This window comes from Mustela nigripes, chromosome 1 (genome assembly GCF_022355385.1).
Source record: "Mustela nigripes isolate SB6536 chromosome 1, MUSNIG.SB6536, whole genome shotgun sequence".
Taxonomy (NCBI): domain Eukaryota; kingdom Metazoa; phylum Chordata; class Mammalia; order Carnivora; family Mustelidae; genus Mustela; species Mustela nigripes.
This window is the reverse complement of record NC_081557.1, coordinates 239,209,218-239,234,652: the sequence shown is the minus strand read 5'-3', so window position 1 is coordinate 239,234,652 and position 25,435 is coordinate 239,209,218. Positions and strand designations below refer to the sequence as shown.

The window sequence follows — 25,435 nt, the reverse complement described above, 5'->3', positions numbered from 1 at the left end:
TTTATTTGACAGAGATCACAGGTAGGCAGAGAGGCAAGCAGAGAGAGAAGGGGGGAAACAGGCTCCCTGCTGAGTAGAGAGCCACATGCAGGGCTTGATCCCAGGAATCTGAGATCATGACGTGAGCAGAAGGCAGAGGCTTAACCCACTGAGCCACCCAGGCGCCCCTCTTCCATCCAAAGAGTATACTTGTTACAGACAAGGAACATTTTTCTTTTATAATTTATTTTGTTATTATTGCCACTGCTTTCACTCTGATATTTTTTAAGGAATCCCTATTATTTAGGTATGGACATTCTGGACTGATTCTTCTCTCTCTCTCTTTCTTTTTCCTTTTTTTTTTTTAGAGAGAGAGAGAGGGTGAAGGGGACAGGTTCAGGAAGGGACACAGGGAGAAGGAAAGAGAGACTCTTAAGCAGACTCCAAGCCAAGGACAGAGCCTGACTTGGTGCTTGATTTCATGACCCTGACATCATCCCTGAGCCAAAATCAAGAGTCAGATGCTTAATCAGCTGAGCCACTCAGGTGTCCTGGATTGATTTTTATTTTATGCTCTATGTATCTATCATTTTGCTACAAATTCTAATAAATTATCATGACATTTCATTCCAGGCTGTAAATCTTATTTTTAGTCAAATTCTTCTACTTGTTCATTTTGTCACATTCTACTTTTATAATAAAATATTTAGTTTCCCCCCAAAATATATTTTCTTAGTTGTCAACTCTTAAAGACTAAATATCCTCTCATTTCTCTCTGATGATTTTTTTTTAAGATTTCATTTATTTATTTGTCAGAGAGAGAGCGAGCATTCACAAGCAGGGGGAGTGGCAGGCAGAGGGAGAAGCAGTTTCCCTGCAGAGCAAGGAACCTGATGTGGGACTTGATCCCAAAACCAAAGGCAGATACTTGATCAACTGAGCCACTCAGGTGTTCCAACTTTGAGGATTCTAAATAGAATTTTTAAATTTTTCTTCTCTTCTCTGTTCATTTCTATTTGGTCCAGGCAAAAATGTTTTTGTTGTTTGTCCAAGTCTATCTTTTTAATACTCTTATTTATGTAAAATACCTAATTTTGTTGTTGTTGTTTTCTGTTACATTAATGAATGAATGGCTAGGTTCCTTAGTATTGGTAGATGTCATAGGCTTTGCCCAGCAGATTTTCAAGTAACTTTCTCTGACAGAATACTGCAGTGCTTAGACTCTGCCTTACTGGGAAGAGGGGCTGGTATTCTTGACTGGATGACCCTATTAGAATGCATTGATATTTCACTGGTATGTAGTGGGATGAAGCCATCCCAACTACGTATGTAAAATACCCACCTCTTACTTTCAGTCAAATCAAGGAGAGGCTTTTGTTTGTCTTTTCCTGGGTAGATCACCTTTCTCTTTACAGACCCATCCATCCACCCCTCATCTATAAGAGAATTACTTCAAAGCCCTTCTCCTTCATCCACTGAAAGAATGATCCCCAGAAATATAGTTGGTTTTCTTTAGAGAACAGTTGAATTTTGTCCTACAATCAGTGCTTCTGCCTTCTACTTGGTGAAATGGACCAGCCCAGCCATATAAACAAGGCCCTGGTCTTCTGATAACTGGCCGAAGAGTTCTTCTATTTCTTTTAATTAGTTTACTCTGGGCTTGAGTTCTACTAGATTATACTTTACTTTTTTTTCCTGTGAGTGTATCAAGCTGATGTTTGCTCTATTCTTCTTTACACTGATCTCATCTGTTTTCTGTCACCCAGTAATTTCTGTTCTGAAAAATTTTTGAAGGTTTTTCTTGTTTTCTAGCACTGTCAAGGATTTAGTTCATTTGTTCTCTCTCTTCTCCATTTCCTGGCCATAACATATTAAAAGGTTTTGTAAGAGATTGAACAATTAAAAAAAAAAATGTCTTGCCATCCTGATTCAATCTCCTCCATTTCTTTTTCTGTCCCTTCTAGACTATTACTACACTAGGGAAGAATATGTTCTTAGTCTCTGTGACATCAAGTATGATGCCATCTTCCCTGAAAGTTTTCAGTAAATGCATAGTACTAATAAAAGTGACGTGGGTTTAATTCATTTTTCCTTGTAATTAGAGTTTTATAGAATGCACTATCCTAAAAGGTAATATTTTAATAAAATGTATAGGAACAAAAATTGAATTATGAAACAAACTTTTTGTTGTTAATTAAATGCTTAACTTTAGAAGAATTTGGATGCATAATACTAAGGATTTTGATTATAAAGTTTTACTCTAGTTATATGTATATTTTTTCTATTATAAACAAAAAAGATAAATTAGTAGAGCAGATGCAACAAAAACAAACATTAATAATTCTCCTTTGCTCTTTAATCTACACACTCAAAATCTTCTGTCTTCTGAATAATCTTTGACCTTGAACTTGCAGTTCTACTTGTAAAGTAGTTCACAGCACATGAAAGACAAATGGAGGGGCGCCTGGGTGGCTCAGTAGGTTAAAGCCTCTACCTTCAGCTCAAGTCATGATTTCAGGGTCCTGGGATCAAGTCCCACAACAGGCTGTCTGCTCAGCAGGGAACCTGCTTCCCCCTCTCTCTGCCTGCCTCTCTGCCTACTTACTTGTGATCTCTCTCTCTCTCTTTCTCTCTCTCTGTCAAATAAATAAATAAATAAATAAATAAATCTTAAAAAAGACAAATGGAGCAACCAGCCATTGAGGCAAAGGAGTTGTGAATCTTTAATCATTGGTTAAACATGTTCTTTTTGTCCTTCTCTAATATATAGTCATAGTTGTATTAAAATCAATCATAATGATCATAATTCCCAATTATAATAAGTCATAGTTCCCAATTAATTAGTAATCTTTATGTACATTTCTTATAATTGAGTAAATGTAGCCCTCGTTTAGTTCCTTGTTATGGAAAATTTTGCCCTAAAAAGAATGCATATATTTGAAATTTCTTTCAGACTCTACATAATTTAAGAAAGTTTTGTAAAGTGAACAAATAGTGACCAACCCAGATTACTTTCCCCTAAACCTCATAAAGTCAAAGCAGAATATTCATCTCTGTGAATCCTGTGTTCTCGGGGCTTCATGGAGAGAGTTCTGTAATGCATCCTACTGGGAGCATACTCTGTTACTAATGCTTCCTATATTAAGAAATTTCTATCTTCAAGCTTTAATGAATGGGTATTAACACATCTTGTAATTAAACATGGCTTTTCAAGAGTATTCCCAGTGCAAATTCTTCCTTTACGTAGCCATTTTGACTGATCCACACCAAAGGTTTTATACCAGTACATCTTTTTCTTTGGTAATGGTTTCATTAGCACCAGTTCACAATCTTTTACTTTTAATCTGTAAGGCTTTAATGTCAGAGAGGGAGATTGATGTTACTGCTGCTACTGAAATATTAGGCTTAGACTAAGCACACTATAAAGTGACATGAGACGTTCAAGGTGTCTCAATCCTGACAGAAACTACTCATTATCTAATTAGGCTCTGAAAGCCTTAGCAGAAATTTCTGGCCTTATGTGAAAACGTTTCAAGAGGAGCACATCATTGAAAGGTTCAGTTTTAAGGATAGGATGCCTTACTGTACAAATAGAATTCTGATATTTTGGAAGTTGTGATATCTGACAGGTCTTATTATCTTAAGATAATTCCCTCATCCTCTGTGATTTTTCTCTGCTATAATTCTATAGCTATTTACCCATTTTCCTAGTTATTTCTACCATGTAAATTTTATACTGGAATTAACATCTTCAATATATGTATGTTTTCTTTAAACCATATTTGCTTCTTGACCTGTGTTTATCTAATTAATGTAGAAAATTTAATTGGTCTAAATTCCCAAAAGTATGCTTTTCAGAGGATATGGCAACATAAACATTTGTTTTAAAGTGGGAAAATCTTCAGTTTGATGAATAGAGTTTGCCTGCTTAAAGTGCTTTGTTCCCAATAATGGTCACAGTAATAGGAACTGAGTTAGAAGGCCCATCCCAAATTTTCATACATTTAGCCTTCTTAACTTATTTCTTGTGAAGATAGCTGGACATGATATAAAATAATACTATACTGTAAATGATCTAGAGGAATTCTAACACTTAGGTACAGTTAGGTACTTTTATCCCCAGTTTTTTGTTGTTGTTGTTGTTTTTGTTTTTGAGCTGTGCATCACACATCAATCTTATCAGATTAGGAAGACTTGAAGCTCATATGAGTAGTTCTACCTCTAGTTTAGGATTGCAGGGAAGCTGATTTAAACACCATTTTCAGGTTTTTGAAGCAGTGTAACTCAGAGCTTAACTCAGTATAAGCTCTGAAGTCTGGGCAGATGAAACTCTGAATTCTATCTCTGCCACTTTCAAATGTGACCTGTCAAATCACATAACCTCCTAAGCCTCGGTTTTCTTATTAGTAAAATAGGCACAATAGGCCTTATTTTAAAAGTTACTGTGAAATGTAAATGAGATGCTATGTATATGCATTTACCATGGTGCCTGGTCCATAGTAAGTGTTCAATAAATGTTTAACGTTACTCTCCTCTTGTACTCACGTGAGAAACTATGAACTAAGAGAAACCGTCCTGGTTGCATTACTGAGTTTGTTTCTCTAAGCCAATTCTCTCCTTTAACTAGTGGCTATGCAGGAAAAGATGATACACAGTGACATATTGCCATGGGATGGTGTGAAACACTTATTTTGCTACAATACATCTTGGTCTCTGCATTTGAACAAACTTCCATAATAAAGCATATATCAGATGTGTGTGTGTGTGTGTGTGTGTGTGTGTGTGTGTCTGAGTTTGTGTTTTTCTTGCACCCTATTTTACTTTTTGAAACAGATCTTTTCTCCCAGATCACAGGAATGGATGAAAACTTAGTGTAGGACAATAATAGTATTTTACCCACTCTGGTCACAGGCTCTAAGGCAGGGATGGGGGCCCATGGCCCTGTTAGGTAGAGTAAAAGTAAATCCCTAAGATTCCTTAAATTGTGTATATTACTGTTATAACAATTTGCTCATAAATACACACTGATTTTTTTTCTGCTTAATATAAATTTTCCCAGATTTTTTGATCAATAACTTAAGATGTACATTAAAAATTTAACTTCATGCATTTAGCATTAAGTGTTAGAGTCCTCCAGTGACAATATAATGAACATGTCACTAACTTGCTTCAGAAGAGAGGTTTCAGTTACATTTCAAGGTTATATGTAACTAATAAAATATACAAATAGATGTATAAAGATCATTTTTCTGATAAAGTTAATATTTCATGTGGTCTAAAATACTCGTCTAACTGGTAGGGGCCAGAGGGATTACAGAGTCACACACCCAAACTCCCTTTCTTGTCTTATTCTCTTCTACTGTAACTGGGGTGGGGAACTTAGTCCTTGGCAGCCATATCCGAGAGCTTTTTGACTAGACCTTCTTTTTCTCTCCCTTCATCAACAGTTTAGTGTTCCAGGGATTTCCTAGTATTAAACTACCCCAATTACTTGTCTCCCAACCCTTATCCTTGCCTTAGATTATGGGGCTGGGTTGGTAAGGTATTATGACTGGTCCAGTCTATGTTATAAACCCACTCCTGTAGGCTGAGGTTTAGGGTCTGTTACATAAGATAGATAGGAGTACTGAGTATATTCTCAGATACGCATGCACACACAGCCAAAAAGATATGCTGCATTTATTTAGGTATGCTGTAAGAGAAAAATCAACCTATAACTTACTTACGTGAGGAAGTGAAGACGTGTGATATTTAGGATAATATCAGTATCTCCAGTTTGGCTTGAATAGAAAGTGGGAGTAATAGTAAATGAGTTTTGGAGTTTAAATTGGGACCACACTATAGAAAGTCTTGTTTATGGGTCTAGCAGATTGGATATGTTGCTGAAAGCTTTGATGTTTTCTGAGAACAAGTACTATAATAAGAGCTATATTTCAGTGCTATGTAGCTGGGATTTTAGTATGGATAGCAGGAGGTAGATATTAAAGAGGAAAAGAGCTCTAGAATGTCATTTCAATAGATTGAGGAAGAGGTTAGAAGGTGATTACAATAGATTCAATATGAGTTAATGAGGATCATAACTGTGGGGAGAAGAGTGAAATGAGTGACTGAGACATTATCAAAGTAGGCACAAAGGGATTAGTGGCTGTCACAGGAGCAGGGAATCAATAGGGGGATAAGAATAGAAATAATGAAGAAGACTGTAAGACTGCAAACCTGGCTGATTATGAAGATTATGGTGCTTTTATAAAAAAGAAAAATAGAAAACATAGCGGGAGGAACTGGTTTACAGGGAAAGAATAATGAGCTCTTTTTTGAGCATATGGTATTTGAAGTTAAAGAAATGTCCAGAAGGCAGTAAACTCGTGGTGCTAGAATTTCATAGAATGATCAGTTGTTAGACGTGCGTGGAATCAGTTACAGATGAGAGACAGTTCTGTGATTATAAATCCATACATGCATGCACACACATATATGTGTATATATGAGATGTGTGTGTAATATGTGCATGAGGGTAGGTGGGTGTGAGTGTGCACCTGCGTAGAAAGAAAGGAAAATTTTGTGGGAATGTTACTGTGTAGAGTGTACTGGGATGTGACATTAGGAGGCTATAAACCTCGTTATTGGAAATAATGGTTAGTTTATATAATTGGGGGAAACAGACTAGAGATGATAACTGTTTTCTAAAGTCTTATGGGCTATTAGTTGGAAGAGAAATAGGATGACAGTCTGGCAGAGACTGCAAGAGATTGTATTTTTAATAGAGAAACTTAAGATCCTGTAATTCAGATCCAATAACATCCAGTTGTTAAGGATGTTTTCTCTTATATAAATGCCATAATTTAGCATCTACTGAGGGTCAGACAGGAGACTAAATAGACTTGTATTAGTTTCCAATGGCTGCTATAATAAATTACCACACTTTTGGTAGCTTAAAACAACAGAAACTTATTGTCTTAGGGTTCTAGAGGTCTGAAGTCCGCGAAATCACTTTAACTGGACAGAAATCAAGCTGTCGGCAGGGACATTCCAGGGGAAAATCCATTGCTAATCTCTCCCAGCTTCTGGTGGCTGCCGGTAGTCCTTGATTTCCAACCCAACAGTCTCCATCCCCTGACATCATGGTCGCACTGCTGCCTTTTTCTCTGTGTGTACCAGATGTCCTTCCAACCCCCTGTGCAAGAATACCTGTGGTTGACTTCTGGTCTCCAGATGAATTCACCATCTCACTATTCCTTAATCACATCTGCAAAGACTTGCCCATACAAAGTGACATTTACAGATTCCAGATATTAGGAACAGATGTAGTTTCTGGGGCTGCTTTTCGGCCTCCTGTAAGACTCTTCCTCACACATATCTTCACGTAGAGAGACTCTAGGAGGGAGGTACCCTATTTTTAATCCCTCTTAAGCAGAATGGGAAAATGAGCCTTGAAGACCCCCATAGCTACACATAGCTAGTAGGGGTCAGAACTTCACTTCAAGCATAGTTTTGCCATTTCCAGAGGTAGAACTTTTTTTTTTAACTGTCGCACAACTTCACCTTAAACTGCTGTGAGCATCTGTGTTTCCGTTTTCCATGCATTGTACTGATTCTGCACTGAGCTGCTTCCATAATAGGCACAATTTTATGAATCTCAAAGTGAAAAGAGGTGGCACTCACATTAAGTAGTATGGCAGCTACAAAATGTTACATCTCGCTGACCATTGTTAGAAGTACTTGAAAGTACTTACTGGCAGGCAGGCACTCAAGATCTGAAGAGATCTGACAAATAAAAATCCCCTCAACTATGACTTTCCACCAGCAATTGATACTGTTTCAGGAATCCAAGAGTATCTCTCTCTCTCTCTCTTTTTTTCTTCCTTTTGCCTTGTCACAACCTCTTCTTCCCCTCTTGTCATCAAAAAATTTTTTTCTCAAGCCTAAGACAGATTTTTCATATTTATAACAGCAATGATAATTTACAACCAGCATGGATTTATGTTCACATAAATTTGTTGTACACAGCACATCGTAAGTGTAGCCCCAGCCTGTATCTACAAAGCGCTTTTCTTTCCCCTCCCAGGGCCATCAGATGTGTTGTAGATTTAACCTCTCATTAATCCTTGCCAAACACCATGCAGGTGTTATGATCCACAGTTTATGGATGTAGAACAAGCAAGAGTTGGCGTGTGTTCACAAATTTGAAAAAGAGATAAATTATCTGTCTTATATAGAATGTTGCTTGAAAAGAGAGGTCATTAGAAGGTGACCACCTGGGCATGTGGAAAAACACTCTATCAATATCAATAATAAGGAATGGTGGATTTGGTAGTGGGAACCCAGGATTACATGGTCTTAATTCCCAATTCCAAAATGAGCCTGGGCATCTCAATGGAATTTTGTAGGGTTTTTTTTGTTGTTGTTTTTGTTTTTGTTTTGTTTTGTTTTGTTTTAGGGTGTGTTATTTACTTTCTTAAACACAAAAATGATCACTGTACCACAGAATCCTAGCTCCCATGAGTGAAATGCGGAGGTCAGTTTTAAATGTAGCCCTCAGACAAGGTGTCGGTAACCATTTCACATGTGATCAGTCTTCTAAAAGGACAAGTGGGCAAGTGATACCTTTCCTATTAGAAATATTTAGGTGTAACAACCTAATACAATCACATAGGTGATGTAGAATTCTTCTAAAGAGCAAAGAAAATGGGTTTTCTTCATTATTTATGGTTCTCAAATACTTTTTTTCTTTAGTAACTTAAAAGGAATAATATAGCAATCTTCCCAAAGGAACACTTAGAGTAACTAGAGAGACTGTAAGCCCCTTCTTATAACCCACTGCCAAAGGCTCATCTTCTTTTTTTTTTTTTTTTTTTTTTGCTTGTTTTTGTTACACCTTGTAAGCTTAATTATACTTGGGTTTATCTTTTTTTAGTTAAAAGAAGACAAAACAAAAAGATGTTCTTTGGGAATAAAACTATTCCCTATGTGCTTAGACATTCTTTTGTAGGGAAGACTAATACCATTTAATTCAGTTCAACAATGAGTTACTGAATTGGTATAAGCCCCATCATGGGGATGGTGCTTCAAGAAATGCAGATTAAAATTTTGTACGTGTGTCTGTGTGTATGCCTTGTGGAAGTTAAAAGTCGTATAGAGATGACTATTATTTAAGACAAAAATAGGCTCCATACTTTGAGACAGATTGAAACAAACTGCTATGGGTCATTAAGGGAAGAGGGTCAAGATATTATAGCCAAATGTGAGAATGGAAGGTTTTATGCTGAAAACACCATTTGGCTTTGAAGAATGATGAGCATAGATTGAATACAGTCTGTGGGGAGGAAAATCGGCATGGGTTAAGTAAGGCCTTTACTGAAAGCAACACGTATGTTTTGGTTGCCATGTGGGGAGCAGTACCGGATGGACTGGGATAATCACTTGAGTCACGCTAAGAACAATCCTCAGTGCCAAAATGTAGCATGCAAGCTTCATCCTGTGTGCAAAGGGAACTATTTGGAAGGCTTTTGTACAAGTGAGATACTTGATGCCATTAGACTTCAGGAATATTTATTTAGCTAATTTGCAATAATAGTTTGAAGTGGGACTAAAAGGAATTTGGAGAGCTGGTTAGGAGACACAGTAAGAGGTAACGAGAAACCTGTTAGAAGTGGTGGAAATGGAATAAAAACGAAGGGATTGATTAAGGAGTCACCATAGAAGTAGAATTAACAAGACCTGGAAATAATTGGAAATAAGAAATGAATCCATTGGGTAGCCAAATTTGACCTTGGATATAGTCTACAGAAATAACTACTAGGAAGACACAGATGTATGAAATGCAAGGAAGGTGATAAAATTACTTTTGAAAACCTCCTCAAATATATGTTCAATTAAACATATATTTTCTCTCACATTTTTTCTTAATACCACGTTACATTTGCTTATTTACTTAATTATTACTCACTTTATTTACATTTGGTTAGGTGACAAAACAAATCACTGAAGTGAACTGAGTGACACAAGGAAACAAAACATGGTCACCACCTTCATCGAAACCATCACCACTTTGAGGAAGCATAGGACAACAGATACGTGACTCTGGGACAAATATTTCTGTGGGGATGATGGGAGCTTTCTTACCTCTCTGTGGTTATCTTGGTGAATATTTAGCAACATAAAAGGTACTGAATATTCATTGAGTAATGATTGAGATAGTAAGTAGTAGATACTATAGATATTCATAGGAGTAAAGATCATTTCATTTATTTGGTCGAGCAATTACTCTGATTAAGACTTCATGATAGGCTGGAAAGGCAGTTTCTACCTTCAAGGCATTTACGGTTTGAGACTGGGAAACGTACTATAAATAAATAAGTACAATCAAAAGTTAGCAGGTACAGGGTAGATCAAAAGAATGGATCAGTGACTAATCATGTCAGGATGTAGAAAGGAATACCACAGCATGTTTATCTTTCCAAATTACACCTCTTTTATTTTCTTTTTTATTCCTCTTCATTCATAAAAACATTAAGTAATGATGGTAGAGACTGTAGAAAACATAAAGAAATGAGTTTAACTTTTCTCATATAAAAGTTGAACTTTATTTATTCAAATAGCCTTTTACTCTAAGGTGAACTCACCTCCTGTATGGACTTTAAGTTTCAATTTAGTGTGAGAATTTAACTAATAAATTAAAAATAATGCCCATTCCTTAGTTCACTCCAATCACAATTTACTCCTGCTCCCTCCTTCCTGTCCTTTACAAAAGTTAGTTACCTATGGATTACTGTCACCCTAAGCCTGACTTACTTGTGTGAGTGTGTGTGTGTGTGTGTGTGTGTGTCCTTGTAACTATCACTATGCCTGGTCCTTGGTAAGTGCTCAACAAATGTTTAGCAAATCAAAATGGAGTTTTTTCCCTTTTGACTCAATACTAGCTTAATACCTAGAGACATGTGGTGCTAATATTTAAGATGGATTGGTTCATTCTGTTTAAGTAGCACATAACCATTCACAGACCATTGAATTTAGTACTATTAAAGGGTAATTTTCCTTCTGGGAATTGGGCCTGTTGCAGATATATTTTACATATTCAGTCTTTTTTATCATCACTAGGCAGGTAAAGAGATTAAAATAAAAGGTGTTTTCAAGTGTGCAGTTGTACACGTAAACTGCATTTGGAAATGGCTATGTATTCCAAGAAAAATATGGAATTATTCAATGTGCTTACACCCAGAACTATCCAGAAGTCACCTGTCATTTTTTAAAGATGAAAATATTAATGTTTAATTTCTGTACTACACTAGCCACCCAAATGACTTAGAAAAGCTATAACTTCCTCCATTTTGTATCAGTGTAATAAAGCTCAATGGAATTAATTGTAAGCCTGTTTTACCCAATTTTATACTTTTTTTTTTTTTTATGATATCACCTTATTTATATGTGGAATTAAAAATTGGAAAAAACCACAAACAAACAAACAAAAAAGCTCAGATACAGAGAACATATTGGTGCTTACCAGAAGTGGGGGCAGTTGGAACAAATAGGTGAAAGACATCAAAAGATACAAATTTCCAGTTAGAATATAAATAAATCTTTTGGCCCATTGTGATACTTTCAATTTGTTTTATTGTGCTTAATGTAATGTTTTTACTATTGCCTCTAATTCACACATCTTAACAACTTAAAAGAGAGCTTTTGTGTTTTATTTTTTCAAATAAGTTCCTTTTAGAATATGAAAATGTAATACTTCATAGCCTCTCAAACCTGTTGGAGAGAACTTCATGGCAAATTGCTTTGACATACGTTCTCTCCTTTCTTAGTATAGCCCTGTGACTGGGTATTTCTGTTCTTATTTCATTTTTACTGAGTAAAACCTGAGGCCTCAAGGGGCTAAGAGACAGCTGGAAGCCATGTGTTTTCAGGTACCACGTGTAGAGCCAGAGTTAGAGGGGAAGGATTTGGGTCCCTCTGTTTGTTCTCTCAAAATTCAGATAAGCAAATCAGCCATACTACCGATGGCCAAATCACATAGGATATTTATGCTGAGTAATAACATTTGACATCGTGAACATTTACACATGCCAAGCCCCACCTAAGTGTTTTATATGTGTTAGCTCTTTAAGCCTTACCACAATTTTGTGGAAACAGAGGCACAAAGAAAATCACCCAAGGAAAACACACCTAGTAAATTATTAAACTAGGATGTGAGCCCAGCCAGTCTGCACTGTGATGCCTTAAATGTTACTGTCTTTGCCTGCGTTTCCATGAAAGGAACAGATTTAATGAAACAAATATAAACTGTTAATGCCTTCTAAACTACACTACCAATCAGTAAACTTAGAGAAAGTTATCCTTGAACCATGTAATTCTGTGAAGTATTGTAGTGGAAATTGAATTTGTTTCCACATTCTAAGAGGTAACTTTTATTAGTGGTCACTCATTAATTTTTTATATATTTAATATCTGATTAGAATTTTACTGTGTGGAAAATCCCTTCCTATTCATTATATAATTTAGAATTACAGAACTTCATAATATAAATGAATTTATTGACAAATGAATTTTAATGACAAAGACCAAGTTTTAGAGAGGTTCCATGACGAACACAAAACACAAAGCACTTAACCAAGCTCAAAGCCAGATCTTCCAAGGTCATTCCCACACTGAAGAAAAATGTGAGCATAATAAATGAGAGGTGTGTGTGTGTGTGTGTGTGTGTGTGTGTGTGTGCATGTTGTGTACTGACTGTTCTTTAAAAAAAATAATATTTGTAGAGGGGCATGACTTAATTGGCTGACTTGCATGTCTCCTAGGTAAGGCTGTCATTCCCCTGAAAGAGGATCAGGTCCTAGATGAAAATCCTAATCTGTTTAATGGCAAATAGCCAAATGAAAAGATTTAATTGCCTAAATACTTTTGGGAAAGTTTCTAGGTATACGTATGTATTGGATATTTTTAAATAATTAACTCCTTTTAAAAGTCAAATAAGTAACAGTTTTGCTTATTCATTGATTTGTTGCTTGTTCTAATAATTACTGGTGAGCTTATTTATGTGATGGAAGAAAGCCCAGCTGGTAAGACCACCAAATTACATTTTGTTTTCTTTTCTTAAACTCAGTCTGTCTGATGCTCTAATTTGGAAGGCAACATGCTTTTAAGAAGATAATTTATATATTTATTCTATTACTAGTTGAAGAGACACAGAGAAGTTTCTGACACACATGCTTTTCCCATATATACAGGAATTGGACTTGGTGCTATTTAAATAATTTTTCATCATGTGCTTAGGACATTTCCTGTGGCTTTTGTTCATTGAATGGAATAATGTAAAATTAGAGTTTTAAATTATCCCTGGAAGCCTGCAATTAGCAGGCATTCTCAAGAAAACTAAGCAAATAGAGTAAATCATTACTTCCTATGCATTTTGTTCATTTTTCTTAAATTTCATGTCATAAAAAGCCCATAAATAATTTTATTATTGTATCTTAGCTCCAGTTTGAATCCACTAAGTTATCACTAATTATTTAAAATATGCTTAATCAAATTTCAGTAATAATATATAATATGTTGTGTATTATCAAAAATTCTGACATTAATCAAAAGGAAACCATTTGTTCCTGCTGGTGATTTATACAGAAAACCGTCATAATATTCTGTATATTCAAAAGGGTGGACAAGATAAAGTTAAACCTTTCCTTTAAGTCATAATAGAAATACCTGAGCCAAACATCTGAGCCAAACTTACCTAAAGATAATTTATGGTATAGAAGAAGTGAGAAATATAAGTGTGTATTTGCTGTTTCTGGTTAATAATTGGATCTATTCTAAGTTCTTAAAACTCTTCAAAGTGTAGGGATAGAGGGCACATACCTCAATATCACCAAAGCCATCTATGAAAAACCCACCGCAAATATCATTCTCAATGGAGAAAAACTGAAAAAAGAAGTTCTTAAGATCATAATAAATTCATTTTCCCACATTCTTTTTTTCAGAATTTAAAGTCTGTAGTGAGAGATATTCTAAAATGTTCATGCATTTTAAACACTCAGTGTTATAAAATATCATAAAATAGCCTGTGAGCTTCACCAGAGACCTTACTGTGAGCCTCCTCTAGATCCTAACACAGTGCCTGGCTCATAGTGATACTCCATTCCACTCCACTGGCTAAACTGCTTAGTGCTTCCTTCTCAGAAGTCTTCCTGGTGTTCTGTCCTGTACTCCAAGAGCAATTCATTTCTGACGTACATACACTGTATTCTATTGTACTGTGGAGTTTTTGCATTCATCTGTGTATATATGGGGAGGACTGGGAGGAAGCTTATTTCCATGAATAAATTGTAATGCCATTGGGCATAATAATCATATGTAATTTAGTTAGCTAACACATGAATTTTATATAACTCCCCAGCATATGTCATTAAGCATCTTTCTCCCAGTGAATAAAAACAGAAGGAAATATTTGCTCTGGTGGTAGCTAATACCCTTTTTCCATGCTGTTTTTCCATTCTGATGTTACTTTTCTGCCTTGGTATCTCTATCAAATGCTCTATTCCCCAGCCTATTAACAGAAAAATGATTTCTCATCACTCAATTATCCTTAGATATAAATTGGTTTTCCAGGTATTTGAAGTTAATCTTTTAGTCATTATTGGGAATGAAAATCACATACTCTTCTGTCAAAATTTCTGGTTAAAGTAATGCAGGAGACAGACATAAAAGGTAAAAAACATTTATTTATAACCTATTTTGGAGTAGGCCAGTGAGCCTCCTGCTAGCGTGAGGTCACACTCACCCATAAAGATAATTAGATAAATAGATGCTACACCTCCTCACCACCCTGAGCTCCACATAAACACATACATGCAAACTCTTGAGCAAAGTTAAAATCTTCAGAGATGTCCCTAAACATCTGCACATTAGAAAAAGAAATCATAATGATGCATTCTGATTGTTGAGATTTATTTTATTAGACTCTTTTATATGGTATTTCATTTTATCTCAACCTATGGGGAAAGTACTATTACCCCACTTTACAGATGAGAAAATTGAGGCTTAGAGGAACTATGTACCTTGCTCAAGGCCACTAGACTATTTGCCAGAGAGCTAGAATTTTATTCCAGATCACTAGGAATTTAAACCCATTTCCATTTCAATATCATTACCACTAAAATCTGATGCCACTGAAACACTGATCCTACAATAATGCTGGAGAAGTTGGCTAATGCCAGTGTGGGTCTATTAGTCAGGATGCCAGAAGAAAGAGAAGGCGTATCCAGTTGGGTAATTTGAGAAAAGTTAAATATTGACAGTTTACAACAGAGTGGCAGTACCCTCATGCCAATTACAGTGGACATGGTGAATGCTGTAGGCCTGAAGATGTGAACCTCTGTTTAATAGACTATGGAAAGAGAGGTTCCAGAAAGAGGGAGGGAGGGGGAGAGAGGACAGAGCTGCCAGACAGGGCTATGCCTCTTGGTCCAGGAATACAGTGAGATCCTGAAATCCTGATGGTGGGATGAGATGAGGGCATGGTCTTGCTAATCTTTATCATTGGCTGAATTCAGCTGAAAGACAGAAGGCAAGGGAGGCTGAGGACATAGTTGTGCCCATCAGCCACTAAGGAGAAAGGAATGTTGAGAATGGATTTGGGTTAGTAAGCAAGGAGTGTTAATAAGTACATTTTCTCTGCCCCCATCCCTCAGACCCACCCCCATTCTCTATTACCATAAGTGAAAATGGCAGAGACTTAAAAAAAAAAAAAATAGCTGTTAGGTTTGGTGCTCCTTAATCCATGGTTGTGATGCTTTTGAAATGTATTGGTGTGCTTTCAGCATTTCTTAGAGTTTACTGTATTGTGAACAAGGGAAGTATGAAATATTAGTTAAGAACTTCCCTCAAACATATTCTTTAAAGTTTTGAGGATTTCTTTTTATTTGTTTGTTTTTGGTTATGTCAATTCAGATACAGTTTACATAACAAAAGGCACCCATTTTAGTTACACAATTCTATCACTTTTCACAAATGTATACTGTCCTATAGCTAACACTACAGTCAAGATATAGAATATTTCCATCATTCCCAGAAGTTCCAAAGCATTTTTTAATCCTTAATCCCACCCAAGTCAAATTTCACCCTCTTAAATGTTCGGTATCCTCTTTTGCTTCTTCTGATTGTAAATAGGAAAATTGGTAATATTGCCCAAGAGAATGTTGCAGATAGTAGATGCTTTTATGGCAAGTACTTTTTTTTATAAAAGTTGATTTGTGTCCCTACTTTTCTGAGTAGTATAAAGTATTTTTTACTATATATTAGACTGATTTACTATATATTACTATACTTATTTACTACATTTATTATTTATATTATAGATTATATTATTCAACAAGATATATAATTATATTTTATATATATTATATACACTTGTATTTTATAATTTTATATGTAATTATATATTATATAATATATAGATTCACAATCTTGGCTACCAATTGAAATCACCTAGTTCTATTAAATGACCCAATGACCTGATAGCATCTTATTATAGTGGATGTTTAGGGTTAAGACCAAGGCTTCAATAATCTAAGCTTTCCAGATAATTCCATATGTGGTCAAACTTGAGACCCTATAGATCAGACCAGTTGTTCTCAACTCTGACTACACAATAGAATATTTTGGGCAATTGCTTAAAAATGCCTTTCCCCACTCCCCATTCTGATTTATATGACCTGTTTATAGAAGTTGACTACAGGAAAAAAAAAAAACAAGATTTGAATAACATATTTCTCAGTAGTTGGGCTTTAGTTAATCAAGGTTTTATTATAGTTCTGTGTATCTGGTAGCATTCAGTAAATGTTAAATGGAGGTCCTAATCCCAAAGCAGAGTCAAGAAGAATAAAATATGCTCCCTCTTGGAAGTAAACTGTTTGTGTATTTGAAATAATTATCTTGGCAAACTATCACTTTCTGAAAATTGTCCTCCTAGATAATTTACCTCAAATGGTAAACCTTGTATTTTTAAGAAAATACTATATTTCAACTTTATTTTTTCATCGTAGTATTAAGCACATATATATCTTGCCTCACTTTCATAATTCTCTTCAAGGAAATAGACAGAAAACAAGATTAAAAGACTGAGGATAAGATTTAAACCAATCTCCCACTTGGAAACATAAATGAGGCTATTGCACCTCTGAACCTGAAGAGTACTACTATGTAAAATAGAGCAATGGTACTTTCTGCTTTTATAATGTAAATATATACACAAAGGACTCCTAGACCAATAAGTAGAACAAAAATGAACTAAGCGTCTCATGAAACAGTTATGGGACTAACAAAATATGTACATCTAATATCTTTTTAGATTTCAGGAACTAGTAATAAAAATAACAAAAATCTTCTTTTCAGCATAAAGTTATTGATGATTTATTATGGCAGAAATGCTCATTAACAAAGCCCCTAAACTTGATTCTATAAATAATCAGCATCACGCATGTTTCAATGTGCATTAATAAAGCTAGGTGTCGTATTTAATCCCTCAAATATAAACTAATGCAACAAACAGGGATTTTTTGAAGATAAATGTTCTTGGCTTAAAATTTTAAAAATATAAAGCTTATTTAATGTGACCTTCCCACTACTCATTTAATTATTCTACTTTTTTTTTCTTTTCTTTTTAGGACCGCCTCAGAAAATAGTGTCACCTAAGCAAGAACATGAAGATAGGAAACATGACAAAGTCACAGATAAAGGAAGTGAAAGTGGCACTTCCTGCAATGAGCTCTCGACTTCCAGCTGTGACAGCCATTCAGAGGCCAGCACTCCCCAGGACAACCCACCCAGTGCCCAGCAGGCAACAGCTCACCAACCCAACACCTTAACATTGGATCGCCCTTCCAAAAAGGCACCTGTGCAATGGATGCCCCCACCAGACAAACGCCGAAACAGTGAACTCTTTCAGACACTCATCAGCAAGTCCCGGGAAACGAATCTATCCAAAAAGAAAGTCTGTGAGAAGCTAAGTGTGGAAGAAGAAATGAAAAAGTGTATTCAGGATTTTAAAAAAATCCACATTCCAGATTATTTTCCAGAACGCAAGCGCCAGTGGCAGTCTGAACTGTTGCAGAAGTACGGCTTATAGTAATCGCCACATTCCTGCCGAGTTTCAGTGACATTCGATGTTTACTACAGTGTTGCCGCCTGACTATATCCTAACAATGGTCAGTGTGATTCTTGCTGCTCTTCCTTTTTGTGAACAGTGGACGTGGGACAGTCTTTTCTTTCATTCTTTTTTGTTGTTGTTGTTTTTAGAAATATGATTTTGAAAAAAGAATAAAAAACAAATGTTGATTCAAAATGGCATATCTGATCCAACCCAGTTTGCAAGAATGAAAGTAAAATGTGCATGATCAAGAAGCTTCGAATCTTGATTTTTTTGAACTGTGGTCAACTGGATATGTTTGTTATTTTGTAACTCGCCAAAAACAAATCATCGTATCGCTCCAACGAAAATGACAATATGGGTGAAGCAACATCAAGTAAAATGTTCGATGATGGTTTGGGGGACCCAAATCCAAAACTGTTTAAATGTTAATGCAATAAAACAAGTTATTATTTTTGCATGAACACAATGTAACAAATAAATCACAAGACGTAGGGAAGATCTGTTTGTTGCTTGGAAAGAAAAAATTACAAAAAAATTAAGAAAAAAAAAGTGTTTCAGGTGAAGCCTGTAAATGTAAACTGTCTAGGAGATTGATTTTATTTGTTCTGGATCTGTGATATTTTTGTGTATGTGTATGGTGTTCTGTATGTTAAGATGGTGTAAATATGCCTTATGCTGTTGTGTTATGGCACTGACATTCATCTATTAATGCTAGTCATGATTATTTCTGTGAAATGAGTCCTTACATCAGACTGTGAAAATTGGTCTAATGATGCTCTGAAAGATCCTATTATCGTGTTAATCAAAATAATTGAGGGAAATGGTAAAAAGCTTTATGTATTTATTAAAAAAAGGAAAATATATTAGAATTCCTCGATTTCTGTTGACTCTTCTTTGAAAATACTCAATTGTCACCTTGTCCTCCATGTTCCTTTAAAATCCCAAGCTGGAGAATGATACGTTCAACTGTAATGTTGACAAGTTAGAATTTCGACATAATTCAAAATGGATATAGAGTCCAATCCAGATAGCCCTGGGATTGATTAATAAACCCTTAACCCACAAGAGAAAAAGACTTCAGCTGAGAATGCACTAAACTTCTAGTTTGGCTGACAACCAGATTGAAAGCTTCTCTAAAAACAATTGGGAAGTTACCTCCTACAAATTAAGAGACAAAAAACGTCAATAGCAAGTGGAAAGTTTAGCCTGAATGACAAAAGATTTCTTCCTGATTGTGTGTATGGAAATGAGCTTTCTTACCACAGGCTTTAGTTTTTGCCTCACCATCTCTACAGAAAGAAATACATAATATGAAATTTCACTAAGAAAGAGGCTGAGAGAGAAGGTAAAAATATCTTCAAGAATTGTAGAGGTCCACCTCTGTGGTGGGTTAAAACAAAAATTGAGCAGCACTTGTATCATTTCTTTAATATTACAAGGAGATAAGCATTATTAACTCAAAACCATTTTAATCTACATACATTTTTAGGTATTCTTAGATGTCTCAATCTACTATTATATAAAATACAGTGGACTATTAAAGAAAACACAGATATGTGATTGATTGAGCTTGAATGAACTATTAGGCTTTTGAGAAAGAGCTACTCTCAAATTCTGCATTTCTTTTTTGGGAAGGTTGGGAGTATTTCCAAGGCCTGATGTAGCTGTAACATGATGGTTAAATGAAAAAAGTTGGTGGTTGGATTGTCACAGATCAAATCCCACCTCAACCACTTACGACCTGTGTGATTTTAGGGATAATGGGGATGATATTAATATAAAGAAGACTTAAATGATGTAATTGAAGAAAAGCATCACTAGCGCTCTTGGAGACAGAGGGAAAAGGGGAAGTGGTGGTCTTACTAGAATCCAGGAACCAAGGCTAACAGATGGAGAACTTGGAATACGGATGAACAAGTTGTCCAGTAAGAACTCTAGCCACGAAAGAGTCACGATCACTTCCACCGATGCCTCCCAAAACAAAAAAGAAGGGGAGGGGGGTGCATGATCTTAGCTTCCCAATATCCCAGCAGATGTTCTCCATTGTTCTAATATGAATGGAAACCAGTTGGCAAAGGGGCCTTGGAAATATAATTTATAGAAGTGATCCCCTTGCGATACAAAGCCCAGCAAGTGAAGGACAGCAAATAGATCTGAAAAACACTTTATACCCTGGTCTGTTTTTTTCCCAACATAGAACTTCAAACAGAATTGTAATGGAAAGAATTTAGTAAATGTGGACTATTTCATCTATCCTTAGGAAATAAAAACCCATTTCAATAATAGTCCATTGAACAATTACCATACACCCAAGTATTTGGCTCAAAGGTTAACGACACATTCAGAATTATGAATTACCAGCTATTGCTCTTGGGAAGAAACTTATGGTCTGATTCTTCCAAACCATTGTGCTTTCACCAGAGGCTAGAATCTGGCTAGCCACATTTGGGTTTACAAGGGTATCAAGGAAAAGTAGCTAGAACGAAGATTCTTCCCTAAACAAAAGGAGACTCCAGATTTAAAGATGAGTCAGGCTAAAACTGATGTATAAATCTTCTTTTCCAAAGAACCAGGAGATAAAATCTGGAGGATCACCAAAAGCCAAAAGTGTTCAAAGCTGACACTGAAGTTGAGTACTTATGGAGAGTAAATGTATTTTGGGGTTCACATATATACTTTTTGAGTATTTACGGAGTCGACGTGGCTTACCTTTGTTTGCTACAGTAGACACTCAACTTGTGATCTGATGTCTTATTGTTATTGTAAATGGAAACATATTGAGTACTAAAATCAGAACAAGAAGTAAAAGTTAATTCTGAGATATTCAAGTTTGAAGTGGACTAGACCTATTTTTCCCAATTTCTCTCACTAAATATAACAAATATAATATAATGTTATATTATATTTATATAATATAAATATAACACTAGATATATATAAACACACTTAAGAGACTCTGAAAGACTGAGAGAAGAAGGAAAGGTAGGTCGGGATATTGGGACACAAAGAACAACATGATGATGAGTTTCCTGGGTTTTCTTTTGACCTCATATACCCCAATCTTGGAGCTGAAGAAGTACCCAGGAACCCAGAAAGAGTATCGGGTGCAGACAAACACACACACACACACACACACACACACACACACAAACACACACACACACATGCACACACGCACACAGTCCTGCTCTCTCTCTAGCCACTGGGCCAAGAAAGGACAGCATAGGAACTTAGCAAAACAGAAAAATTTTAGACAGTAACTGCTATGCCGTTTAAGTTTGCAGGTAAATGGACACAACGGCATTACATAGTAATTTTAAGTCTCCCCACTTTTTAAATAAAGATTTATTTATTTATTTGAGAGAGACAGAGAAAGCAGGGGAAAGGGAAAGGGGAGAGGGAGTGAGAAAATCTCAAGCAGACTCCCCACTGAGCATGGAGCCCAGGGACCATGACATCATGACCTAAGCTGAAATCAGGAGTCAGATGCTTACCCAACTGAGCCACCCAGGCACCCCAAGCTTGCCACTTTTTTAAAGACTTTCTTAGAGTGTTTTAAGTTCACAGAAAACCCAAGAGGAAGATACAGAGATTGCCTAGGTACCTCTTGTTCCATCCATTCCTAGCCTCCTCCACTATCAACATCCAGCTCCAAAGAGGTACATTTGCTAAAATCGATGGACCCACATTGACGCATCTGATCTTTTTACTGTCTACAAGGGTTTGCCTTTTCCATAACGTTACATAGTCAGAATTATCTAGTATATTGACTTTTCAGAATAGCTTCTTTAAGTTAGTAAAATACATTCAAGTTTCCTCCATGTATTTTTGCGGCTGAATAGCTCATTTCCTTTGAGTGCTGAATTATATTCCCTTGTTTGGATGTCTCACAGTTTGTCCATTCACCTTACTGAATGACAACGTGGTCACTTCCAAGTTACGGCAGCTACAAATGAGCTGCTGGAAACATCCATGTACAGGTTTTTGTGGGGACGTAAGTTTTCAACTCCTTTGGGTGGATAAATGCCAAAGAATGTGATTGGCCGATTATATGGTAAGATTATATTTGGTTTCAGAAGGATGCATCAGATGCTTTTTCAAAGTAGCTGTACCATTTTGCATTTCTTTTTTCTTTTTTCTTTTATTTATTTATTTATTTTATTTATTTGACAGACAGAGGATACAAGTATGCAGAGAGTCAGGCAGAGAGAGGAGGAAGCAGGCTCCCTGCTGAGTAGAGAGCCCGATGCGGGGCTCGATTCCAGGACCCTGAGATCATGACCTGAGCCGAAGGCAGAGGCTTTAATCCACTGAGCCACCCAGGTCCCCCCCCCCCCATTTTGCATTTCTATCAGCAACAAATAAGGCTTCCTATTGTTTCACACCCTCAGCATCATTTGGTATTGCTAGTGTTCCAGATTTGGGCCATTCTAATAGGTTTGTTGTAGTATTTCATTGTTTTTTTGGTTTTTTTTTTGTTTGTTTTTTAAGATTTATTTATTTATTTGACAGATAGATATCACAAGAAAGCAGAGAGGCAGGCAGAGAGAGAGAGGGAAGCAGGCTCCCTGCTGAGCAGAGAGCCCGATGCAGGGCTCCATCCCAGGACCCTGGGATCATGACCTGAGCCAAAGGCAGAGGCTTTAACCCACTGAGCCACCCAGGCACCCCAGTATTTCATTGTTTTTATTTGTATTTCCCTGATTACATGTAATGTGAAGTATCTTTTTACTATTTTTTTTTTCCATCTGTATAACTTCTTTGGCAAGATGTCTGTTAGGGTCACTGGCTCAGTTTTTAATCAGGTTGTTTATTTTTTATCGCTAATGTTAAGAATCCTTTGTATACTTTGGATAATAGTCCTTTATCAGACATTTCTTTTGCAAAAATTTCTCCTAGTCTGTGGCTTGTTCTATCATTCTCTGGACATTGTGTTTCACAGAGTAGAAGTTTATTTTTTTTTTTAAACATTTCATTTATTCATTTGAGAAAGAGAGACCAAGAGTACAAATGGTTGGAGGGGCAGAGGGAGAGGGAGAAGCAGACTTTCTGCTGAGTGGAGAACCCCATGTGGGGCTCAATCCCAGGACCCCGGGATTATGACCTGAGCTGAAGGCAAACACTTATCTGAGTCACATAGGTGCCCCAGAAGTATTTCATTTTTTAAAAAGTTTGATGAAGTCCAGATTATCAATTATTTCTTTCATGGATATTGTATTTGGTGATGCATCTAAAAATTCATTATCATACTCAAGGTCACTAGGTTTTCTTCTGTGTTATCTCCAATCTAAGAGATCTATAGTTTTTCATCCTACATTTAGGTCTGTGATCCATTGTTTTTTGTTCTATTATTCATTTTGAGTTAATTTTTGTGAAAGGTATAAGGTTTGTGTCCAGATTGATTTTTTTTGTGTGTGGATGCTCAGTTGTTTCAGAACAATTTGTTCCATTTAAAAAAAATAATGCTCCATTGTATTGCCTTTACTCTTTTATCAAAGATAAGTTGACTATATTTCTATAGGTCTATTTGGGAGATCTCTAGTTTATTCCCTTGATCGATTTGTCTATGTTTTCACCAATACCACACTGTCTTGATTAATGTAGCTTTATAGCAAGTCTCAAAATTGGATAGTGCCAGTCATCTTTGTTCTTCTTCAAAATTGTGTTGACTACTGAGTCTTTTGCCTCTTAATATAAACTTTAAAAATGGTTTGTTGATATCCACCAAAAACACACACAAAAAAAACCCCCAAAAAACAGAAAACCTCTCTGGAATTTTTATTGCGATTGCATTGAATCTGTAAATCAAGTTGGGAAGAACTGACATCTTTGCAATATACAGTCTTTTGTCCATGAACATGGACTATCTCTACTTATCTAGTTCTCACTTGATTTAATTCATCAGAGTAGTTTTTCTCATATAGATTTTGTACCAATTTTGTTTGATTTAGATTTAAGCATTTAATTTTGGTAGTGTTAGTGTAAATTGCAGTGTGTTTTTTATTTCAAATTCCAATTATTCATTGCTGGTGTATCAGAGCCATCCACTCTTTGAAGAGTAAAATCCAAACAATCAGGTATCATATTGTAGGCCATCAATAAAGTCAGCTTACCTTTCTTGAGCAACAAATCACTTCTTAAACTTAGCAGTTTATAAACAATCATGATTCATCACCTCATGATTCTAAGGATTGGCAGTTTGGGCTAAGATCAACTGGGCTGTTCTTCCACTGATCTCACCTGGGCTCACTCATCTCGACAATGTATTGGTAATTGTCAGCTGCTAAATAATCTAAAATGACCTCATTCCATTTTTGGCCATTGTCGAGCTTCAAGAGTGTGAGGCCAAAGGTTGTACGGCTTTGAGGTTGTAAGGCTTCCAGAGGCTGGGCTTGAAACTCATACAATATCACTTCCCCTTCATTCTCTTCATCAAAGCAAGTCTTCTCAAATTCAAGGTATGTGAAAATATATACTACCTGTTCATGAGAGGAACAACAAAGAGTTTCTGACCATCCGTAATGTACTATGGATCCAAACTATCTTTTCCAGATTCACATCTAGAAGCAAACCCTGCACAGCAGTTATTAGTCACTTGCTAAGGCTAAAAATTGTCACCCCCCCAACAATCATACACACATACAAACTTCATTCATACTCGAAATCTTGTCCATCTTACACGTTTCAATTCAAAAGGCACCACTCTTCAAAGCTTGCTTTAATTCCTCTGGGAAGAATTATTAATCATTCCATTTTCAGACATCTCAGACCTTTTAAAAAAAATATCCTGCTGACTTGATGTACATGTCAGGTTTTATAAAAGAATAAGTATATAAATTTGTATTTCCCAATAGTTTGAAAGATTTTTCATATAGTTAAGAGCTTAATTTTCTTTGAATAAGAAGAAATGAGTACAACGTCTTTAGCACACAATAGGTATTAATAATTTTGGCAAATGAATAAACACACTTTTCAAGGTAAAATTCTCTCCAGCAGTCCTTGACAGATTCTATTCCTGTCTCACTACCTGCTAAAAGCTATTTTGCAATGTTTTCAGGCCAGACTCCACTCACTGGTCCTCAGTGCTAATCTCTCACAGAGAGATTTGCTCATATAAATATTTTAAAAATATTTCAGTTTATTCCAATTTGTATGAATGTGGTTTTAGCCTCTCCCACTAGAGATTCAGTGACTAGGCCTTAAAATCATGTCTACCCCACAGGATTTAACCTTTTGTTTAGCATATAGTCAGCATAACCTGTGACCATGTAGATTGGTGTTTTTAGTTTAGGTTAGTTAAGTAAATCCTAT

The 25,435-nt window shown here is 36.0% G+C and overlaps 1 protein-coding gene across 1 annotated transcript in view; it reads left to right on the top strand.

Moving 5' to 3' along the window:
* Nucleotides 1–19,001, top strand: part of KCTD8 (potassium channel tetramerization domain containing 8) — a 255,662-nt gene extending 236,661 nt beyond the window's left edge. Inside the window, exon 2 of the mRNA XM_059383344.1 lies at nt 17,640–19,001. Within this exon, the coding sequence (XP_059239327.1) occupies nt 17,640–18,100 (461 nt within the window). The 3' untranslated portion in view covers nt 18,101–19,001. The remainder of the gene's footprint in view (nt 1–17,639) is intronic.
* The last annotated feature ends 6,434 nt before the right edge of the window (nt 19,002–25,435 follow it).